Here is a 24,065-nt window from a genome sequence, read left to right on the forward strand (position 1 = left end):
CCCAAAAGACATCTGAGTTGAAACTGCAGCTCTCTGGATGTAAAAGCAATTCTTGCAAACAAGGTTACATCAAACTGGTGGAATAAAAACAAACTTCCTCTCCCAAGACTTCATATTGTGAGCCATTCAGGAGCAGGAGGTGGAGCTTCCAGGTGAGTTGCTTGCACTGTGAGCCATTCAGGAGCAGGAGGTGGAGCTTCCTTCATTCCTGTTATAAGACTCGTTATAAGCGGCCTTTGTGGGGTGCAGTGACCTGGAGACCTGGAGTGTGGCCAACAGGAGCGTGGTGACAGCAGTTCGCGCAAGCAAGGCAAGCAGGTAGGGTTACAGGTTTTCTTGCTCATTAGGTGTGCTGTGTGCTGTTTGAGGTGTTTGTATTGGTTGCTTGATTTTGGGCTTTCTGCTAGTAATGGTTTTAACCCAGTCAAAATCTGTGGTTGGTACAAGTGTATATGACCAAGTGGAGCCCTCCAAAAAGGATGCATCTGTACAGACCCATTCCTGTGTGGAGTGTTTGAGCTTATCAGTGGTTTCAGGGGGTGTTGTGGAGGAGGCCTGCCTACGGTGTGAACAGGTGAACGACCTTCTTTCGCTCGTGGCCAAGCTTAGGGAGGAAGTTGAAAGATTACGGCGTATCAGGGATAGTGAAAGGGAAATAGACTGGTGGAGTTCAGCCCTTACATCTTTAAGGGAGCCCCACCAAGGGTCAGAGGACTCCTATTTCTCTCACTCTCAGGCAATAGAGGGGCACCAGGTAGACGAAGGGGAGTGGAAATGCGTCCCTGCTCAGGGAGGTAATAACAAAAATCCCTCCCGCCCCCTATCCCCTACCCAGGTGCCACTTCAGAATAGGTATGAGGCACTGGATCTAGAGAACCAGCCAGATGATTTAGAAGAAAATTATCTCCCCAGTGAACCTCCCAGTTATGACTCATCTGTAAGACAGATCACCACCTCTAACATCAAGAAGAAAAGAAGGGTAATCATAGTGGGTGATTCCCTTCTGAGGGGAACAGAGGACCCCATACGTCAACCGGACCCATACCACAGGGAAGTCTGCTGGTTCCCTGGGGCCCGAGTATGAAATATCACTGAGAGACTTCCTGGGCTGATTCAGCTCTCTGATTATTACCCACTGCTGATACTCCAGGCTGGCAGTGATGAGATTGGGTAACGAACAAGAAGAGCTGGAAGCCATGGTGCAACAGCAGAACTAGGATGTAATCGCCATCACAGAAACATGGTGGGATGACTCACATAGTTGGAGCACTGCACTGGATGGCTACAAGCTCTTCAGAAGAGACAGAAAAAGAAGAGGTGGAGGGGTGGCCCTTTATATTAGGGAGGTTTTGGATGTCATAGGTATTGAAACTAATGATGATGAAGTTGAGTCCCTGTGGGTAAGAATTAAGGGGAAGGCCAGCAAGGCTGATATCCTACTGGGAGTCTGCTATCGACCACCCAACCAGGATGAAGAGGTGGACAACTTATTCTATAAGCAGCTGAACAATGTTTCAAGATCATCAGCCGTTGTTCTTGTAGGTGACTTCAACCTACCAGACAGCTGCTGGGAACTTAATACAACAGAAAAACGGCAGTCTAGAAAGTTTTTAGAGTGTGTGGAGGATAACTTTTTGTCACAACTGGTAGGAGAGCCCACCAGGGGAGGGACTATGTTAGACCTGTTGTTCACAAATAGAGGTGGACTGCTGGGTAATGTGGAGGTTGGAGGCCGCTTGGAGCACAGTGATCATGAAATTATAGAATTCTCGATAACTGGTGAAATAAGGAGGAATATCAATAAGATCTCTACACTGGACTTCCGGAGGGCAGACTTCGGCTTATTTAAGAGACTTATTCAGAGAGTTCCTTGGGAAACAGCCCTTGAAAACAAAGGAGTCCAGGAGAGATGGATGTGCTTCAAAGCAGAGATCTTGAGGGCACCGGAACAGACTGTCCTGTGTGCCAAAAGATGAGTCGACGAGGCAAATGTCCAGTCTGGATGAGCAACGAGGTTTTGAAGGAACTTGGAAAGAAAAAAAAAATGTATCGTCTTTTAAAGGAGGGACTGGTTTATCAGGAAGTATTTAAGGAAGCTGCTAGGGCATATAGAAAAAAAATTAGGGAGGCCAAAGCTCAGTTTGTACTTAACTTGGCAACTTCTGTTAAAAATAATAAAAAATGGTTTTTACAAATATATTAATGGTAAAAGGAAGGGTATAACCAACCTCTGTTCCTTATTGATGAGACAGGCAACCTAGTAATTAATGATGAGAAAAAGGCGGAAATGCTTAATGCCTTCTTCACCTCAGTCTTTAGTGGTAAGACAGCTTGTCCTCAAGACAGCTGTCCTCAGGGGTTGGTAGGTGTTGCCAGGGAGCAGAATGGTCCTCTTGTTATCCAAGAAGAGGCAGTCAGAGAACTGCTGGAACACTTGGATATTTATAAATCAATGGGACCAGATGGGATCCATCCTAGGGTGATGAGGAGATGAACAGATGAGCTTGTGAAGCTGCTCTCCATCATTTATCAAGAGTCGTGGTTCACTGGCGAGATTCCAGACGATTGGAAATTGGCCAATGTGACACCCATTTACAAAAAAAGTAGGAGGGAGGATCCTGGTAATTACAGGCTGGTTAGCCTGACCTCAGTACCAGGTAAGATAATGGAGCAGTTCATCTTGAATGCTATCACACAGCACTTACAGGATGGACAGGGTATCAGACTCAGTCAGCATGGGTTTACAAAGGGTAGGTCATGTCTGACCAACCATGTCCTTCTATGACCAGATGACCTCCCTGGTGGATGCAGGAAAGGCTGTGGATACTGTGCCTTTAGCAAGGCCTTTGATACTGTGTCCCACAGCACACTCCTGGAGAAGCTGGCAGCCCATAGCTTGGACAGGAGCACTCTTTGCTGGGTTAGGAACTGGCTGGATGGCTGGACCCAGAGGGTGGTAGTGAACAGTGCTGCATCCAGCTGGCAGCCAGCCACCAATGGTGTCCCTCAGGGGTCTGTGCTGGGACCAGTTCTATTTAATATTTTTATAGATGACATGAATTAGGGCATTGAGTCCTTCATTAGTAAATTTGCAGACCACACTAAGCTGGGAGCTTTTGTTGATCTCTTGGAAGGAAGGATGGCCCTGCAGAGAGACTTAGACTGGTTGGATGGATGAATGGGCAGAGTCCAACAGCATGAAGTTTAATAAGTCTAAGTGCTGAGTTCTGCATTTTGGCCACAAAAATCCCCTACAACATTACAAGCTGGGAACAGTTGTGGCTGGACAGTGCCCAGGCAGAAAGGGACCTGGGGGTGCTGGTTGACAGCCACTGAACACGAGCCAGCAATGTGCCTTGGTGGCCAAGAAAGCAAACGGCATCCTGGCCTGCATTAGGAGTGGTGTGGCCAGCAGGAGCAGGGAGGTCATTCTCCCCCTGTACTCGGCACTGGTGAGACTGCATCTTGAGTGCTGTGTCCAGTTCTGGGCCCTCAGTTTGGGAAGGACGTTGAGATGTTTGAGCACGTCCAGAGGAGGGCAACAAGGCTGGTGAGGGGCTTGGAACACAAGCCCTGTGAGGAATGTTTGAAGGAACTGGCGTTGTTTAGCCTGGAGAAGAGGAGGCTTAGAGGTGACTTTATTGCTCTCCAGAACTTCCTGTAGGGAGGCTGTAGACAGGTGGGGGTTGGTCTCTTTCACCGGGCAGCAACTGACAGAACCAGAGGACAGTCTCAAGGTACATCAGGGAAGGTATAGGTTGGATATTAGGAAAAAAATTTTCACAGAAAGAATAATAAAGTACTGGAATGCTCTTCCCAGGGAGGTGGTAGAATCACCAACTCTGGATATGTTTTAAAAAAGACTGGACATGGCAATGGGTGCTATAATCTAGTTGAGGTGCTAGGGCATAGGTTGGACTTGATGATCTTAGAGGTCTCTTCCAACCTCATTATTCTGTGTGATTCTGTAACAGCATTTACCCTGAGGTCAAATCAAAGATTTGTTCACAAAATCATTTGTCTATCCCTTCCACCAGTTTTGGGGTTTTTTCAGGAGAGAAATTGTGTGTGAAAAGTGTGATTTCTGCTGTCTTTATTCCCATGGCTACTAGAAACTGCTAGAAAGGGAACTGGGCACATCACACAAAATGTCAGGTTAACAAATACCAACACAACAGCTCACAGAAACAGGCATTTTATCACACCTTCATCCTCCCCTTTCACACTAAAAGAAAAGGGAAAAAAAATCTACAGAAAACTATCCAAAACCATGAAAGGCAATCAAATACATCCTTCAGAAACGTAAGCTCATCTTAAAATAGTATGAAAGGTTGAGCAAGTCACTTGGTTTTACTCATAGCAGTAATAAAGGTCTTTGTAAGGGATTTGCACAAGTTCTGTGCTGTTACAGTAGCATCTGTCTCCTCATTGCTGGAGAAAAACAGTGGCAAGGATTTAGAGCATGTATAACCTGAGAGAGAAATCATCTGTCATTCCCTCACAGGGCATGAGCAAACTTTCACTCTCCAGGGAGAAGGAAGAGCCCCACTCCTCCCCCTGTCTCTTGTGAACACAGCTTTAAGCATTTTTACAATATGCTTATGAATACAGGCTTATGAACAATATTAATAATTGGAACAAATCTAGGTCTATTAAGGAAGGGTAAAAGAAGCCCAACTGAAAAGAGACAACGTTCTGTGCAATAAACAGGGTGAATATGGTAGTAAAGAAGAGGTCAAGTAACAAACAAATCCTCGGTGTGAAAGGAATGATCTCTTTGCTCCACACAAGTGAAACTGCTGTCACAAGCTATGGTTCTCACGATCAAGACCTAAAGGAACAAAAAAAGAAAAGGATGGTCCACTTTGGAAGATGCTACTCCATGACAGGATGTAACATGCAATTTCTTGTGCCACTATACTGTGTGGTCTCATGTAAACAGTTGATTTGTTGGTCTTTCTGTTGTCTGCCCTTTAACAGGAGAAAGTGTTGGAGAAATAAGTCCCTAGGCAGCCAGGTCATATTAACAGAAGACATGGAAGTACACCACTCTGAGATCAACAAGGTTTTTAGTATGCCCTGATACTTGCTTTTCCCTTCACAAATTACAGAGCAGAATTGTCAGCAGAAGTACAGAAAAAGAACTGAGATTATAAAAAAATTTCAGAGGCAAAATTCTGCCAACCAGCACATCACTTGTGTCTTGCAATTCTCTGCATCATCCACAAGCGAGTTATTAATGATCAATTTTTTTAAAATATCTCATTCTTCTTCAAGAGAGAAGTTTCTGTGTCCCAGTGAGATCAAAACTCAAAAGGCTTGGAAGGCTATTGCCTCTTAAAAACAACCTTCAAAATACCAAAGCCTGAGCCTAAAGTGCTGATGCATCTCTACCAAATGCATTGATGCTCTACTTCTAGATTACAAGACTTCTTTTACCTAGACAAGGAATATATAAAAAGTTTCAAAAGCAGGAATTCAAAAAGGCCCTGCAATAGGATGATTTCTGCAAAAGATTGCCACCATGAACCTTTTGGGGAAGGAGAAACAATACAGACATCCAAGCAAAAAAAGTATGCCTATAATGAGGATCAATTCAGATGTGCAAAATATAAAAAACCCCATAATATAAATTTATATAAAAATGGGTAGTCCAATAAATCTATTTTCTTTTTGCAAATAATTTTTTAAGAAGTAGGAATAAACTTTTTCACTTACATAGGAAAATAAAGAAATCCCCTACATAAAATTATTAACAATGTAATGATTATCAGAAGGAATATCTAAAAGGAAATTGTAAGAAGTTGGTCAGGGAAAATATACTTCCCTTAGGAATACACCTGTGACTCTTTCTTTAATATTTTTTTTCTCCTGAACATAGAGGATAAGGATTTTACAAGAAATAAACTCAAATTTTCAATTTGACACTTACCTGAGGGGATCCCAGGTGAGTGCTGCTGGACAAGCTAACACTTGAATGTCTGTTCATTCTCTTAAGAAGTTTAGAACAGGTAGCAAGGGCAGAGATTTTCATCCTGTAGCCTTTCATTTAGGCAACCTAAAGATATAGAGAAGTGAAAGCACGGAAGAATTCAACATTTGGGTTAGATTCAGGCCATGAATAACATGGAGATATTCTTTTAGTGCAAACAAGATAATTCTGTGTGCATTTGTTTATCAACAACTATACTGATGCTGTTCAACTCATTTCGTCAGAGTGACTGAAAGAGCATTTCAGAATAATGACTTTTATTTACTGTCATTCACCTTAGCTGGATTCAAATCATCACTTTTACTTAAGAAGATATCTCATTTACCAATTGTGTAAATGAAGGAACTGTTTTCTAATTAAATATTAACAATAAATAAACAGCTGACACAAAAGTGCTCCTGTTCTGGTAATAGTTATACACTTCCTTATCTATCATTTTACACTTGGGATGTTGGCAGCAAAGCCCCAAGTTGCCATTTGAGCATCACAGCTATAAAATTCTTCCCACTTGCTCTTAATCCAGAAAGATATGACTCCTTTACAAATCTTTGACTTTTAAATCCATCTCACTGGGCACTAACATCTCAAATTAATTACAAGTGCATTATTTTTTTTAAATGAGAAAAAAAAAAGACAAGGAAAAAGAAAGGGAAAACAAAAGGAAGAAAATAATCTTTAAAAAAAGAGAAAAAAAGAGAAAAAAATTAATCTATTTTAATCAAAGAATGCTATCAAAATTTGGGTTACCATAGGATTCCAGCTGCTAAAACGAAAGTCCAATTTCCCCAAAAGCTGTTCTCCCTGATCTAAATACTTTGACTGTTCTCCTACCAGCAGACTAACCAGTATAAATAGGAATAAGTAATGAAACCATCTTTCTGCTGTGCTAGTTTTTCTGGAATATAACCCCTGTGGTAATAATTATATGGGGCTTATCCATCCCAGTGTGAACACCACCAGAGTGTCAATTATGACAAATGTCTGATACCCACAAGTGTCTGTTGTAAAGAAAACCGTTTCCATTCTCTTAACCTTGGGGTCAGGGTTTCCCACTGGGACTAACAGCTTTTTTTCCTGCTGTAAATATCCATTTGAAGTTGCTAGGAGGTGTTATGATACACAGACTTACTCTTTCAGCACTTGCTTTTTTCTCATTTGGTAATTTGAGCCTAACTCTCACCAGGGGTTTACACCTATCTCCGGGTTTTTATTTGTATTATCCCCTTTGGGTGAGACATTTCACTTTCTTTTCCACACCATTTGCAATACAAGCTGGGGATCCCCAAAGCCCACTGGTAGCATGGACTAGTAGTGACCTATTTCTTACCTCTGGAGTATCTCTTGCAGCTATTTGCTATCTTCAGCTTTTAAGACAATTATCAGAGGAATGGAAAAATCAGTAAAAATGGAACCACTGAGCTTTGATCCTAGGAATACAGACTTCCCCCAGGCAAAGCCAAGAACAGGCCATTGAAGAGGAAATTAAAATTAGTATATACAAAATAAATGACGCTTCAGTAGTTAAACAGTGACAGTAGACATAGATAAAAGTGTTTGGAGGAATGTAATCACAAGGCAGTCAGATTACACCTTCCCCTAATCCTATCCCAAATCACATCCATTTCGCCTCAGAAACTTCACAAGCTGGATGTGGCCTGTAGGAATTTGATAACTTTCAGTGGACCTCTCTTCCATGAATTTGTCCATTTTCCTCTCCAACTCATAAAAGCACTCATCATCGCAACATCCTTGGCAGACTGAAGGTTCAGGTTGGTCATCTGGAAGAATTTCATCCCTGAAAGGTTGGTTAAGCATTGGAATGGGCTGCTCAGGAAAGTGGAGGAGTAACCATGCCAGGAAGTGCTCAAGAAACAACTGGATGTAGCACTTAGAACTGGTAGAGTTCACTCAAAGCTTGGACTTGATGATCTTGGAGGCCTTTTCCAACTTTAGTGACTCTGTGATTCTCTTACATTTTTAACAAATAAGAAAAATCTGTGGGGAGCAAAAGATGGCTGGCTGCTATCCTTGAAGACTGAAGTTGCTTGTCACAACACATAGCAGACACAGGAGACAGCAGCAGGCCAAGCTTCCTGTTTTAAGGTGCTGTGCTAGTGCTTTGATTATACCATCCCAAATTTTGGATACATTGGCTGATAGGGACCTGGAGCACCTTATTATTCCGATTGCAGTTATTTATGTGTGGTAGGAAAGAGAAAAATAAATTATAATGGATGAGCATCCCCAACTCCTCACTATTTATGTATCCTAAAGGGATAATCTTTTTGTGAATGAACCTGATGGAGATGATAGTAAATACGCAACCGCATTACCAAAACTGACAAGTGCAGTAACACAAACTTCCTCCCTAAATTCTACCATTTCACGTAGGTGAAATCTCAGAATCACAGTGAGCCACAACTCTCCACACCTTCCAGCTCCAGGAAGATTTGTACAAATAACCTAGATGTGTCAGATTTTGATTGTATTCTTGTTACCAAGAAGAAAAACCAAAGCCAACAACAAATCCCCTTTTAATTAATTAAATACTTGACATATAACAAAGGCCTCACTATATGCACAGTGTGGTCCAAAATCTGCTTCTCTCTTTGTAAATAAGCCTTAGTAGGAACTATCTAAAAGGATAAGAAAGGATTTCCACTAATCAGGATTGCTTTCACATGGCTGAATTACACAGAGGAATCACAATGACTGGCCCTGCACTTGCTCTCCTTTCACCAGTGGACAAATGCAGCCATTCCAGTGGAACAGACAGAGATGGAAGTCACAGTCCATTAGCCAAAAAGACAGTCCTACAATCCTTATCCTCTCTAAGCTGCCAAAGAAAGGTAAAAAAGTTGTTCTGGCAGCTACCAAATGGAAATGAATCATGCAGCTAACAACCATGAGATACTGATATCTCTAAACCAGAATCTAACCTCTAAACACCAGGAGTTTATAATATGGGAAAGGATGATGCAAACCCCACATGACTGAATTTAGCAAACAGTATACAATGACTTATCCTGTTCCAAAGGAAATGACCCATTGCTTGAAACATCTGGACCCACAAGAGCCAGTTACTTCACACGGTAATTATCACCTGCTCTGAGCTAGAGTATGGACACAGTGTTTGTGAGAAATTAACAACGCTGCTGAAAAGTAGTATTGCTTCCCATACTACTGCAGCACACCGAAAACGTAAAAACCACTACAGGAAGTGTAATAGAAAAAAAAAAGTTAAACAAGAAAAATGATTGAAGTAACTTTTGTCATGTTTGATTCAATAAAGCTGCCTCTTTAGAAATTATCTGAAGTTGATGGAGTACTTCAAATTTATCACAGGACTCAGCATCTAAATTATACAGGCAGTAGAGAAATATTTTTAAATATTCCTATCCTATACATACCTCAATTATCTTTCCTCACTTCTAGGATCAATTATTGAAGCTAGAAAAATCTGAGCTCGCTTTTGCAGCACCTGCCTTTCCCAAAAGATAATTTGCATTGTATCACAAAACCTTGGTTGCTTTTAACCTAAGAAATGTTGGGTTTGAGTGCTGAAACAGAAAATAACTTTTTTTTTTTTTACTCATAAATGTACTACAGATAAATGTAGTGCATAATCCTTTATAAAATGATTTCCCTTGCCAGAAAAACATTAAATATCAAGAAACACATCCCCAAATGAATTACAGAACGGCAAATACATTTAATAGGCATTTTTATTGTTGTTATTATTGCTTGACAAAGTAAAAATAGAAGTATCTTCAAAGGTGTCTTTCCCTGGAATAGGCAAGTCAGCATAAAGAGAATTTATATGCTAGAAATGTTACAGTCAATGTATTATGGTTGTATATATAGGATCTCTTCATTTACAATTCCCTGTCTCTCCTGCGAAAGCTCAGGTTGTAAATTTTTTAGACTTCTACAGCACCTTGCCCAATGGGGCCCTGAATGCAGATTTTGCAAGGCCCTGTAAGTATGAGCAATCAGAATTACACAATTGAGTTTGGTGTTGCCTGCAGGGAAAAAAAAAATCTGACTTCCTTCAAGGCCAAATGGTAAAGTTGAATGTTGTAGTTTCAGGTGCAGGAAGCAATTTAGAGCTGTTCTGTTTTGTTTCAAGTAGTATCTGTCAAGGCTGATGAAAGAAAAGGGCAGACTCTGGAGCCTCTCTTTGCTTTCCCTCACGCCAATGAGGGGGTTGCATCTTCCTATTCCCTTCGTGAGCAAAGTCCCATCTCTCGAACTGAACTTCCTAATGCATCGTGATCTCCCCGACGCCACTTTCATCTGATGTATGATTCATGGTCCTTTGTAAAACGTTTTCTCTTGCCAGAAAAACATTAAATATCAGGAAAAGTGTCCCTAGATAGATTACACAATGGAAAATAGGTCTCAATGGCATTTTCATCGTTGTTATTTGCCTATTTGTCCCTTAACAGCTCACTTGTACTGCATGCCTTTCCCCTTAACATTCAAGTTTCATGTGGACCATCAGTTTGCCAATGTAATGGGTTTTCACAGCCAGGGGAAGGTAAGCGCCAAGGATTATTAATAGCGTTCCTCTATTAGTTAAGGGAAAGATAAATGTGACACCACCAACAAAACCCCTGAATATCTGATACCAGTGAGGAGTGGGTATCACCTGCCGAAAATAGAAAGAGCGACAGAGATTATATAAGTGGGGTTCCTACCCCCGAGTTCCACCTCTTTTTGACCACCTCCCCATCTAACACCTTTTCAAGCGTGCTTACAAGAGATCCAAGAGGTAAGTAGCAAGAAAATGCTCGAATTTCCACAGCAAACGTGGATTCTTCCAGGCAAGAAGCAGGTTCTTCGCAGATAATGTATCTTCTATCACTCCGGCATCATTCCTCCTTCCATAAACAAAAGCCCGGAAACAAAGAGATGTAAATCTCTCAAACACTGAGGAAAGGCTTCCCGCAAAGAAGACTCCAAATGAGAAGAATGGATCATTAAAAGGAGTAAATAGGTGAAGTCATTGAAGGGGAATGAGGAGAAAAGCAGGAGAGAAGGTGGAAATGACAAAACTGGGAAAGGGAAGGGAGAAAGTGAACGAGAACACCAGCAGGGACTCCCGAAGAACTTTTACTGAAATAGCCAGCTGTGAACCAAAGACAAAAAAACCACAAGATCCAGAACACGTCTAGAAATGGCACCTCTCTTTCTGCACAGATGACTGTAAGCGATGGGATGAAATTGCTGTCTTTGGTGCTCACTAGGAAGCTAAAGGAAATGTCTCACCCTTTTTGCAAAGGACCGCCGTCTTTCTGCTTCAATTCTTGGTGTGAGGGCTTCGTGCTGTTCAGGAAATTCTCCCTGGTTTGCTTTTGGCAAGGGTGGGCTGATTTCTACTTAATTTATTTGGTCGTTTATTTAGTAACAATATCATCATTCTAGTGCTGGTGGAATGCGGAGTTGACCTACACAAAAGTTTTGATGCAGACAACTTGGAAATCCACTGAGTGGATTTTGCAAATAGTTCAGGCAGGAAAATTGGCAAAATCTCAGAGATAAAGGAAAACGCGTCATTCATCTCGCAGGGATGATGAGAAAAAGATGAAGGGTCGAGTGAGAAACTGTCAACTCGTGAAACACCTTTTTTATTAGAATAACAGTTTTGACTACAGGTTGGTGGTTAAAAGCTTCTGGAAATTGGCTAGCTGTCCTTAAAGAGAGACACTGCTGAGGCTGGAGCTGGGCCTCAGCCGCTCCTCCATGTCAGGTCCCAGCTGTCCGCTTCGCAACCCTGTGTCGCTGCTTTCACCTTTCTGGCTGTGGAGGGTAGACACGGCTTCTGAGCTGGGGGAAATGTTATTTACGCTCTGCAGATGGCTCCACCTGATCTGAAGCCTCATTTTTCTGACACCTCTCACTTTTCGCCTCCACAGCACGATTAGGCCGTAGAGGGCTGACAGATCCGATGACGGAGGGAAAGCGGGGCAGTTCGCGCATCGTTAGGGATGCGGAGGGAGCCGCCCGGCTCCCATCCCCGGGACACAGACAGGGAATGCGCCTCTGGCCGGTTTGCTTGGCATGAGGCTAGTTAACCTGATCGGCGTCTGCCAGCACAGCAGGCAGCGCTGCGCATCGCCTCTGCCAGCCACCGGCTCGAGTTCCCCCCGAGGGCAGCCGTCCAAAAGTGCTGTGCCTCGTCAGCAGAGCGGGGTTAGCACCGAAACACGAGTCACCGCTAGCAGAGCATCTTCCCTGGCGGGTGGGCAGGTGCGTTCCTCTTTGTAGGGACCTGAAAGGAAGCTCCGCGGCTCAAAAACGGGCTTGCAAAAGATTCGTAAGAAAGGGGAAGAACCTTCGGAGACTGAGGCCCAGCTCCTTTGCAGACCACACCGATGCCGCACGCAGCAAAGCAGGGAAAGCAGAGGGCGATGTAGCACTGGGCCGGCGGTGTCTGCACTGGCGACAAGAGATTGTCCTCTCTTCCCTCAGTTAAGGAAAGGTAAAGGGACGTCAGTTTCATAAGATACGGCACACTGGCAAATAGCTGCATATTGATGGGTCTGGACTCATCCTACGTTTAAAACGGACTAACAATAGGGTCCTAACCCTGAACTCCGCTAAAGCAAGAGACCCCAGTGCCCCGAGTGCTGTCTTTACTGCACCCTTCCACCTCCCAGCTCCAAAAGAACGGGGCTGCTGAGGGAGAATCACCCAAGTGAGAAGGTGCACAGAGCTCTTCTGGGGCCTGCTGTTTATCTAGGTCCAGCATCCCAGCGCTCAGCTCCTTTTTCCCTGTAGAGCAGAGAAGGATGCGTTCAGCCTAGGGAGAGGGACTTGGGTCCACCATCCATCTCCTTGTTTGTCCTTGGAGAAAACGAAGCATCTCTCGCATCTCGGGAAATACATGAAAAAGGGAGGCTGGGGATGGCGGGTGGGGGGGGAAAGTTCCAAGGAGAGAAAAACGTCAGTAACTTCCACAATGAAGAGACGACCTTTAGGAAAGAAAAGGTGAGGGGACCCCAATGTCACCTCCTCCTCAGTCCTGCATTCAGTGTCATGGTAATGACTTACCCATTACAGCTGCACTTGGGCCATGGAGAAAAAAAAAAAAAAAAAAAAAAAAAAAAAGGACATCGTACTTTCAAAAGCACCGAGCAATTATTGACAGCACAACCCGAGGTTCTGCAGAAGCCGCCCCCTTTTCGAGGCTGCTCTCCGGCGGCCCCATTCAGAGGAGAGGTGTGATTGTGGCGGCGGGACCGGGCCGTACCCGTGGATCGCGCCCGGGGATGTCGCTGCCACCGCTCTGTCCTCCCCCGTCTCTCCTGGAGCAGCGATGCCAATACTCCTGCAGAGATCTGCCCTACTACCGGGCACTAACCTTGGCTACCTCAGCCTAATGGCTCCTGCCCAAACTCTGAGAGCAAGTTGGACTACTTGCCATATTTTATGTGAAAAATGGTCACAGATTCTTGGAGAAAAAAAAATAACCCTAGAAAACACATTACAAATCCTAAATGCTTTCTTCTTTTTGATGCTAATGGGAAGTGCCCGGTCCTGCCTGAGAAACCCACTACGGCACAGGAGCTCCTCACGAGTGCGTTGTCACCTCGCATCTCGTTTTGCCATACCCTATCGCGGAAGATTCTGCAGCATATTGTGCATTACAAACGGGATCTGTAGGATTCGCTGGGATGTGATAATTAATTCAGTGAGGAAGATGCTTAATATGGACTGGCCTGAAAGAAACAAGGTCTAAAAGGAATATGTGTGTGAAGGGGAGGGGGAAGGGAGAAGGGGGAGACGTTTAAAGTGCTTGAACGATAAGGCAAATGTTCAAAAGCTACATTACATTTGCTTCCCGACCTCAAGAGCAGCTTGAAGCTTGGCATATGCTGCAGTTCCTTACTCATCACCGACTATAACTGGTAAAGCTCATTCTGACTTACTAAAGGGAAAGGCTCTGCTCTGCACCACTAGTTTGTCCACTGCATCCGAGGACTTGACCTTGGCAAAACTCTTTCTCCAGCCGGTATCACAGCAGCCTCTGGCAGTGCTCCAGTAAGGCTGGGGCTCCAGCCTCCCGGGAGCGACCCCCACCTGCGTCCTCCCCCACCCCAGTCCCCACAAAGGCATCCCCCGTGCCCTCTCTTTAGCTGAATCCTCGCGTCTGTGGACTACTTGGTGCTCTGCAAACTGGAGAGCGACAGCCCACAGCACTTATCCACGCAGAGCTATAGAGCTGGCACGGGTCCAGCCTTTCCCGGTGTGCCATCCCCACACAGCACTGCAGCTTTGGTCATATGAGCAGAAATGATGAGAAAAGCACTTTTTAATCTTTTCGCACTTGCTTCCCTGTTCAAACAGTTGCAGGATGGCTATGACTGACTTGCTCAGCGCTGAGGATATCAAGAAGGCTGTGGGAGCCTTTTCAGGTGAGTGCTCTTTTTCTATTTTTTTTTCTTTCTCTGTTTTCCTCCTTTCATCTCTTCAGGTTAGGATAGCTGTGCATTTATTTCAGCTATGGGAAGATTAGAGGAACTAGCTAGACAAAATTTCAAATGAGAATGTTTTCAGATGTTCAATGAATGCTTCTGACAGGTTTATGAAGTACAAGTCTGCATCCTCAGCAAAGTTGTCCTGCACATTACAGAGGTGAAATATTTATTTTTAGGGAAAGTAAGCAGTAACTGCGGAGAGACTTTGCTTCTACCGAGAGGATACTTTCAAAAGGAACAAACCCCTCGGCAAACCAAGCTGCATTATATCTTGGTGTGGGATAGAGAAGTCAGCAGTGGATGTCAGCAGCTTCCCACTCATTCCTAAAATTTAGTTTCAGATGTTACAGAACTACTGTTTCCCGTTTCAAGGATATAAGAAACCACTCTGTACTCTCTGTGCAGAATCGCCGGGTGGGCTTTGCTTTTCGGGATGGACAGAAGGCAACAGCAGAGCACGGGTGCGGGTGCACTGCTCGACTGCAGGGGCTCCCTGCAGGTCGAATGGCTGCAGTGGTCCACACTTCCCTGTCAGACTCCTCCGGGTATCAGATGTTCCCTACCCCTCTCATTCATCGCGACCCCCAAAACTGACAGCAAACCCTCTGCGTGTTTACAGAGATTCAGGTAGTTAAGGTCGCTCTCAAAGAAAGCCAGAAATCGTGCTCCGGGATGCAGGTTATCCCCCCCTCCCCCAAACTACCTGGCTGACCGCACCATCCCGGGGAGCCGCCTCCGTCTGTCCCGCTCTGTGCGATGACCTTCCCGGACAGACAGAAGAGCAAGACCCGCTGAGCCCGGCTCAGCGCAGAAGCCGGAGAGTCAGAAGGAGCGACAAATTGCTTTGCTGGATCCACCAGCTGTTTTACTCATTAGCTTCCATTGTTCTATGAAGTCCCCAAGTCCCGGAGCAGATGCAATTAACAGCAACTAATGACAGATCTCAGGCAGATCACGGAAGACTGAGCCTCCTTAATTTTATGTAATGGGAAAATTTAACGCGGCGGGAATAAGAATGCATGAGGAAGGGGGGAAAAAAGTCCATCACACGTTTTGGAGGTCACTGTACGGTATTTCCAATCCACATCATAGTTATTAGGCTGCCTGGGTGGGACAAAAGCGGGTGCGGTGAAAGGACGAGGGAGGTGGAGCAGGTAAACTCGGCTCCGATTTCAAGGGCTCTGGGTTGTTTGTTTTTTTCCTCCCCGGAGACAGCTCCTCACAAGGTCTTGCAGGCAGCGCGCCGTGCAGCACTCCCTTGCAGTGTCTGAGCTTCCACACCACGATTGCACATTCCTTTAGCGGCTGAAATGGAACACTGATTTCTAGTAAGTCTCCAGGGGAAAAAAAAACAAAACAAACCAACAAAACAAACAGTGCTCTGAAACACTTCTCACCAATGCTTGAGTTAGAGCATTTTTGATTTGGGTTTGTTTTGGTTTTTTTTCCAGGGGTGGAAATGTCAAAAAGTGACAGCTATCTAACAGTCAGAGTCTGCTCTCAGATGTCTGTTCTAGTGTAAAACTTAGCAAAAAAAAAAACCAAAAAAACCCAAAAAATCAAAAACCCGAAACAGGTTTAAGGCGCTGAAATGAGACCAAGCACATTAGACCTCAGCTCCCAAAGCTCCCAAGTCTGTTACAGACTTCTCCTGTGACCTTGGCCAAGTCTCATCCTTCTGTTGCTCATCTCTTCGTGTGCAAAATGGAGACATTGCCTCTCTGCCCCTTCGTTTATTTCCATTAGCACCTGTGAAGCACGGACGATTGCACTGAGTACACCCACCTCCTACCACAGCTGGGCTCCACTGTTCCTCCCAGGGCAGGAAAAACAGCAGCATGGAAGAAAACCACGGGTATGTGTTGATGTGTGTGCTTCAATGACTTTTCTAAGCAGTTCTCTGGTTTTTCATCTCTTATAGCGGCTGAATCTTTTAACTACAAAAAGTTTTTCGAGATGGTAGGATTGAAAAAGAAGAGCCCAGAAGATGTGAAGAAGATTTTCCATATTCTTGATAAAGATCAGAGCGGCTTCATTGAAGAGGAAGAATTGAAGTAAGTAAAGTTACATCCTTTCTCAAATATCCCCGCCTTAAGAGTCTAATTTTCTGTGGGTGATTTTTAGAGGACTCTAGGCAGTAACATGTAGCTGAACCTCTTGACTAGTATTTGTGTGCTATGCCAGTTGTTTGCTGAGCACATGATTTAAAGAGTGTTGTAGATAGCTAGTTGCCACTTGGATTGCAGGATCCCTGAAACACGAATGGTCAACACCTTACAGGTAGTTCTTCAGCCAAATGCAGTTTCAGAGTAAGGTGCTTCTGAATGTTAAAGAAGGTCAACAACAGAAGACACAAAGCTGGATTCTAACTTGTCTCTTAAATAAATGGTACAAATAGATATGAAGTGTAATTGTTCAGTGGGCAAAAACCAAACCCAAACAAAAAAAAAAAAAAAAAAAAAAACCTCCAAGCAAACCTTCCTTTATTTTCTACGCCTCCTCCTTAGGTTTGTCCTGAAGGGCTTTACCCCAGAAGGAAGAGACCTATCAGACAAAGAAACGAAGGCTCTTCTGGCTGCTGGAGATAAGGACGGTGATGGCAAAATTGGCGCTGATGGTATGTAATTAGAGGAGTAAACTTTGACAGTAACAACCAAATATTTCCCTTACACACAAGAACCGAGGACACCTAGGAATCAGTGGTGGCTGTGACCTTCTGAAGGGCACAATTTGGGTTTAATGAAATGCCAAGTCCTGCTCCATTTGCTGAACCTCGCTGGGAAGCGTTAGAGGAAGAGGAGCCGAGTTGTGACACTAGAGGGGGCAGGAGCTCACAGAACCCGGCTGTGGGTCGGGCACTCCGCAGCGCAGGACTAAGTACCCAGCCAAACTCTACTTCAATTATTGTAATTTGTCTGTTGATATCAGCGGAGTGAGGATCAGGACACTGCGAGTTCAGAGACCGAGGCTTGACTATAAAGCTTGGAAAGAATAAAAGCTGAGCGCTAGCATTTCTGCTTGATGTTTAGTTAGCAGGAAAGTAGTGCATGACTTAGCAAAGCGATGCTCTTAAAATTCAAAGTACACCCGTTTTGCTACAGAATTTCTATACAATAACAGTCTATCCAGCTTATGCTAGTGTTTACGTGGGTCTTCACACCTAAGAAAGCTTGTCAGTCCCTTTTACTGAATATGAGAAATACAAGAAAAGAACAACTTTTCCTTTCACAGCATTGCTTAGAAAGCTAGTGCTGTTTTATATTCCCCTTTGGGATGAATCAGCTTAGCCCACACACAAAATTTCTCCTTTTTTATCTTTTTTTGGTGGTGAGAGTGAATGAAACACACTTAAGGAGACAAGAAGAGATGCAATTCTGAACTAAAGCTTTCCCCATTGCAGGAGATAGAAGTTTGTGGCCAGAGTACTAAATCACCTAGAGAGCAGGCAATTGCTAGGGTTTTGACATATCAATAAGTCATATCATAAGTTGAAATCTAAAAAATACCTAAACACCCTCAAATCTCTCTGTTACCTAATCTCTGTGATTTAAAAAAATGTTATCTCAAAAAAAAAGTAAATTAAAAGAGAAATAAAAAGCAAAATTAATTAACACAGTCTGCCAGCTTAGAAGAAAACACACAAAATCAGCCAGGAGATGCACACTGGCATGTCAGTGACTATGGCCACGTTCCTACACCAAGGCCTCTTAATTTCTCCAGTCATGACTATATTATGGTTTAGGCAAAGCTCCTGTTAAACTTCAGCAGTGCTGCTGCATCCAGCATGGGTGTCATTTCTTGAAACTTCATATTCTTTATTATACAGGTCTTCTTTATACACCCTAAAATTAGTGATAGTAGTACTAAAATAACTGGGCAAGTTTTTCAAAAGAAAACTTAATTCAGGTAAGTAAGCTTACAGCTGATCCACCAGCCTCATATTAGATAGATTTTCAGCTATTCCAGAAGGCTGCAAATCAAAACTAGTCTTAATTAGAATAAAAGATCAATATTGCATAACGATTTTGGCTTGTACAAGAAAATACAGCATTAACCTTCATATTTAAGACTACCATAACTTTTTCTTTGAAACAGTGCCTGAAACCCAGTACATTGTAATAAAGCAATATGAAATGCCTCTTCTCCTTATCTCTTTCTTCTGCAGCTTTTACTGTTCCCTAACTTTGAAATGGAAATACTCTGTGTTTACACTTGATAATGAGAAGAGAATGATGTGCTTTTTTCTTTTGATTCTTCTGACCATATCCCTACCATACAACACTACCAGGTTTTTTTCCATTTCTTAAATTGACTTTAACAGCCAATTTTTACACCAGAAAGGCTTGAAATACATACAAAAGTTAACAGCTGAGACTGTAACCAAAGGACAAGGAGGACAGATAACTTCCCATCTTTCCCTTTGGCCCATATATCCAATTCAAGAATATAACTGCATATGTAAATATAATGTAAAGTCACAAATGTACATCCCATGCATATGCAGTATTGTGATGCTGTATTTCTGTTGCAAACCAATTTTGTTTGACTGCAGCTGAATTGTCAGGCACCACTTCTACCCCTTGTTTCAAACATCAGCTTCCTAAATCACTAAACGATTGCAAACAAGCAGCCTTTCACAGGGGTTAATGTTAATTCTCCTGATGGCCCTTGAATGCTGTCCCTTAGGAGCCCACAGCAGTTTTAAGAACTGATCTTTAGGGATTTTTTAAAACCACAGAGACAACTAGTATCATCACAAGCATTAATCCCAACTCAATCAGCCTTCTTCTAGCTGGGGTCTCACATTACAAATTTTCTCTTTTTAATTTTGATTCTTCTTTAAGCCTTTTCTCATTCCTGCGAGACCATTCAGGTCTGAAAGAGTTGCAGCAGTTTACCTCCTGTCCCACGGTTTGAACTTGTGGCTGATGAAGCAGTTTCAAAGAGCTGAAAATTGCAGCCAGTTCCTGTAAGACATGATCATCTTCTGTGCAGTGTCAAACCCCCTCCACCTTCCACCAATGTGGTCAGAAGATGATGAATCTGAAAAAAATTGTAGGTCAAGGCCAGGTTACTTCATAACACAAGCAACCTTAGCTTCTAGCTCGGGCTGAAAAATGGTGCTGAAGCAGCTCTACTAGCTTCAGAAAAATATTTATAAGAAAGATGAGGAAAAAAAAGAAAATTTCTAGTCATAATATTTTTTAAAATCTATTTTGTGTATTGGCATGAATATCATGCCTTTTAGTTTTTTGATATTAATAGACTTGAGAAAGTACACAGAGAACTTTCAAAGATCAGGCACTGTGGGCAGCACAAATCCAAATTTTTATTCCTGTAAATCAGAATGTTGTAAAAATGTGACATTAAACATGCAAAATTACAACTGTTAAGTCATGACCTTGCCAGGTGAAAGCCGTAACAAGAAAAAAAAATGGAATTCCTTCTTTTCTTATCCTGCTTTGTCCTCTTCTATCTTCTAAAATAAACTGGCATAAGTCATTACTTATAAAGTTTCCTAAACAGATTTGTTGTTGTAAAGAAAATGTAAAAAACACAATCTGATGAGAGAAATCACTAGCCTACAACATGTCCTCTGTAATCATGTCTGTCATTTCAGTAAAATACTAGAGGGCATGCATTAGGCTGGTATACAGTACTAAACTGTACTGAACACAGTGTCCTCTCATTTTAAGTCAGAGCTTTGACATAAAACAGCTAGTAAATTATTTTACATGACAAAATGGTCTAAATCTTTGCAATTTAAAGCCACTATTTGTGCAAAAATTTTGTTTGGAAGGGTAACTACAACTGGAAACAAGGATGTGGTAAATCACTAGGATTCCCCTCTATCAGGGCAGAGGCAATATCCATTTACAAGGGACTGATATACCCGGCCTTATCTCAGAAGTTTCACATATATGAGTACACTTTGTAACAACGCTTCTACAGGCCACCTGTGGTTGGACTAACCTTCATACAAAAATGAGTAGTGAACTAATTTAGAAGATTATTCAACTGGAACATTTTTGAAATAGTTAAAATGCATTGAAAATCCTGGGAAAAGTAAAATTGTTGCAATTACTCAAGAATGAGTACTTTATGGTTTGCTGGCTATCACAAAGTACCTGTAAAATATATTGCTATTAAGTGATAATAGCACTATCAAAATGTATTACAGAAAATATTTGGCTGCAAGTCTGAATAACCTTTTCCAAATATATTCAGTAGATACAAATTATCATAAAAGGTATTTAATTTAGCTGTAGTAAGTATGACAACTTGTTTTAACAGTATATGCATAGTTAGTTTTCCCTTTTGGAAAGGTTTGATCCATTGCAGTTCCTGTTTCTCTCTGCAGGACTTATTCACACAAAGATTTAATAATCATGGCCTTCCTCCTTTTCTGCCCAGAACAGTTAGGGTTTTTAGCACAATCACTTTATGTTATCTCTTAAATTCAGTTTACAACATTTTCAATCTATGTACCCACCATGTACAGGATTTATATTTGTTTTGTGTTAAGTAATCTGCATCACTAATCCTAATTTGGATTTACATCTTTCAAAATGATGGATAAATTTGGAATTAATTTAAACCCTCTGATTTTTATTTCTCACTCTGGTTTGTCTGCATTTGGCAACATATTTTTTGGACATGCCATTAAAAGTGCTGTTTCCAGACAGCAGTCAATTAAGATCTCATTTGTTTAGAGTTTAGCATTTGTCAACTGAACACCAGAATATTCTTTAAAATGCCTAATCTTCTATCTTTTTCAGTTGCCAGAATTTACTCTTCATTTTTGTCAAACTTCAGTAATTTTTTCTTGAGCCTTTACAGACAACTCCCTCCCCTATTTGTCATTTTCCTCTCAGCTGATTATGTTAAACCCATAAACCACTCTCTCTGCATACCCTCTAATCCCTTTATCGTCTTTGTTGCTCTCCTTGGGATTCCCTCCAGTCTGTCATTTTCAGTGCCCTGAGGCACATACAACTTTGCAAGGTATTCTCATGTGTAACTCTTCCAAGGTTAGATGGACTTAGGAATTATAACCAGTCAGCCATTCACCAGGATACAAATGTGCCTTTTCCATGCTTTATCTCCCTGCTGAAAGGCAGTGTATATACTAAAGCATAGAATAACCCCAAACTGCAGATAGATACATTTATGTAAATATTTTTGATGTACCACTAATATAAGCCACAGGGTAAAATCCTGGCACTCTGACACCACAGGAATTTTTCTCATTCTTACAACATGGTCAAAATTGCTATATAGGTTGGTATCAGCCTTCTGCTTTTGTAATCTGTCATTTTCACTCAATTTACAATTACAAAATTGAGTTTAAATGCAATATAATTATAATATGGGACACAAATACTTTGAAAGACTCATTAATGATTCTCTTTGTCAAACTCTGATATAAAAGAAATTTATCTCACTGCAAGATTAAATTTCTAGTTCTTGCCTTCATCCCACTGAGATTTACAAAGAAATAACAGAGAACTAATCAAGTTCTTCAGATGAATAGTGGTGGAAGTCTTACATTCTGGCATGTATAGCATTTCTCTAAAAAAATCCTTTCATTTCACTATAAGATTTCCCAAATCATACTTTCCCTTTAATTAACTTGGATTTCTTTGCTCTTCTGTTATTGTGATGTTTCGGCTACACCAGTGACTCTGTATTCATTGTAATATGCTTCCTCCTTCTTTAAATTTTGGTTTTTAAAATATTTTTTTTAATTTTTTCCTTTCTCCAGAATTTGCAACTATGGTGGCTGAATCATAAAGGCTTTGACCAATGCAAACCCTTCACCCATCCTTCACTGCCCAATTCCAACCACCTCCTGCTGACTGCTTTGGCTCCTGTTCTATTTATTTATGTTATTTTATACTCCAGCTCTGTTCTCTGCAATCCTGCAACTCTGTAATTGTGCTGAAAGACACTGTTAAAATAATAAAGGTCACATCAATCTGGGCTTTCTTCTCTCTCACTACAACTTGTTTCTTATTTCATGTAGGCTTGGCACACGCTGAGAGAAGATGTTACTCGTTTTTTTGCTGACATCCCTGCTGCTTTATCCCTAGCCAGAGTAAAGTAGGAAGAAATTTTAAAAATTATTTCGGATAAAACATGCATATAATGAGTCATTCAGCCCAAGTCCTCAACTGTGGCAAAACTGACTGCATTATTTTTAAGCCATCCCTGCTAAATGGATGCATACTCAAAGCCTGGAAAATCTCTAGTGATGGAAAACCTCCAGTGATGGCAATTACCCAACTTCATTTGGCAGTTCCTCCTTTCAACTTAATCAGTGTTATAGCTAAAACAGTATTTCCTAATATTTAAACTATATCTCCCCTGCTGCATTTTGGTGATCAGTAAATTGATCGTCATCTGTATCATTTGTTAAATTTGCCCAGTGCAGGGGGATTTTTGGATAGAAGGTTTGACAGGAATGTCAGTTGGTGCCAATCATACATGAAGATAACTTTGTAAACTATTAAAAAGCAGTCACTTCGGAAACACAGGGTATGCTTACTAGCAATGTTACACAACTATCTAGGACAGCAAGAATGGCATACTCACAAGAAATACCAGTATGAATTTCAGGAAAAAGAACACCAAGATTCAGGTGTGACGCTGCAGTTGATAATCCCACTGTAAAAACAGTAAACCAGAAAATCCCATCCAAAAAAATGTATTCTAAAACTTTACCATGTAAGTGAATATCTTCTTTGGAGTTACATATAGGAAACTGAGACTTATGTTAAGGAAATGATTAGCCAACAGTAAGCCTATGACGGAGCTCAATACTTATTTCCCAAATCCTGTTCAGTAACTTTGGCAACAAGCTTATATTCTTTACCTGTGTTGTTGGGAGGAGTTTTGCTTTTAAAGCAAAGACAAAAGCAGGGGGGAAATCCTTTCAGACAACATCTCCCCCACACCTTGACAGAATGTTGATTATTACTGCAGTAAAAAGGAAGTGTATTTTCCATTTCTGTATTCCAAACTATTCCCTGCAGCAATAATACCTTATTAAATTTCGATTTATTATCACTAATTTAGTGGAGACAACAAGATAAGGCTGAAACCCTGTCATCATCACATTGTACAGAATACCATCCTCTGCCACAGCGATTACCCAGTGCTACTCGGGAAGCCAATAAACGTTCCTAAAGCCATTTTAGATCCCCACTCTGTAGTAACTCGCGAGGAAGACTTTTTGCTGAAGATGCTGTGCGTTCAAAAGAAATCCTTTGGTTTTGCACACTGTATATACGGTTCTGAAGGATGTATTGATTTTTAAGTATTCTAAATAAAGCAAATGAAAAGGGATTGCACTGGAGCGAGTTTATTTCCTGCTTTTTCTCGGCAGCTGCTGACCTCGCGTGGCAATCCAGCCTCATTACAGGAGCACACAGGGCGTCCGGCACCCCGCTGCCGCAGCAGCGAGAATGGAGGTCCAGGGAATACGAGAACCGACATAAAAGTCGCTGCATAAACAAACCCCGTTATAGTCCCTTTCTATTCTCTGAAGCTGCAAGGATTTGTATTGTAATGCTTCACTAGATGGCACG

The 24,065-nt window shown here is 42.0% G+C and overlaps 2 protein-coding genes across 7 annotated transcripts in view; one reads left to right on the forward strand and one right to left on the reverse strand.

The window, feature by feature from the left end:
* NCF4 (neutrophil cytosolic factor 4) overlaps positions 1-24,065 on the reverse strand; it is a 57,853-nt gene that overhangs the window by 24,411 nt on the left and 9,377 nt on the right. The window contains exons 4-6 of the mRNA XM_064420334.1: positions 19,374-19,518; positions 15,179-15,780; positions 5,933-6,058 (exon numbers count right to left, since the gene is read on the reverse strand). The gene's annotated coding sequence lies outside the window, so the exon portion shown is untranslated. The remainder of the gene's footprint in view (positions 1-5,932; positions 6,059-15,178; positions 15,781-19,373; positions 19,519-24,065) is intronic.
* PVALB (parvalbumin) lies at positions 300-23,823 on the forward strand. Of its 6 annotated transcripts, none has more exons than XM_064420345.1 (5): positions 300-318; positions 14,345-14,412; positions 16,397-16,529; positions 16,983-17,092; positions 22,241-23,823. In XM_064420345.1, exons 2-5 carry the CDS (start codon positions 14,352-14,354, stop codon positions 22,267-22,269), a joined length of 333 nt encoding a protein of 110 aa, XP_064276415.1. In that variant the 5' UTR covers positions 300-318; positions 14,345-14,351; the 3' UTR covers positions 22,270-23,823. The 6 variants fall into 6 exon arrangements, with proteins under 6 accessions (XP_064276415.1, XP_064276416.1, XP_064276414.1 ...); XM_064420346.1 differs by lacking the exon at positions 300-318 and adding an exon at positions 10,709-10,766; XM_064420344.1 differs by lacking the exon at positions 300-318 and adding an exon at positions 13,712-13,730.

The sequence above is a fragment of the Passer domesticus genome, chromosome 5 (genome assembly GCF_036417665.1).
Source record: "Passer domesticus isolate bPasDom1 chromosome 5, bPasDom1.hap1, whole genome shotgun sequence".
Taxonomy (NCBI): domain Eukaryota; kingdom Metazoa; phylum Chordata; class Aves; order Passeriformes; family Passeridae; genus Passer; species Passer domesticus.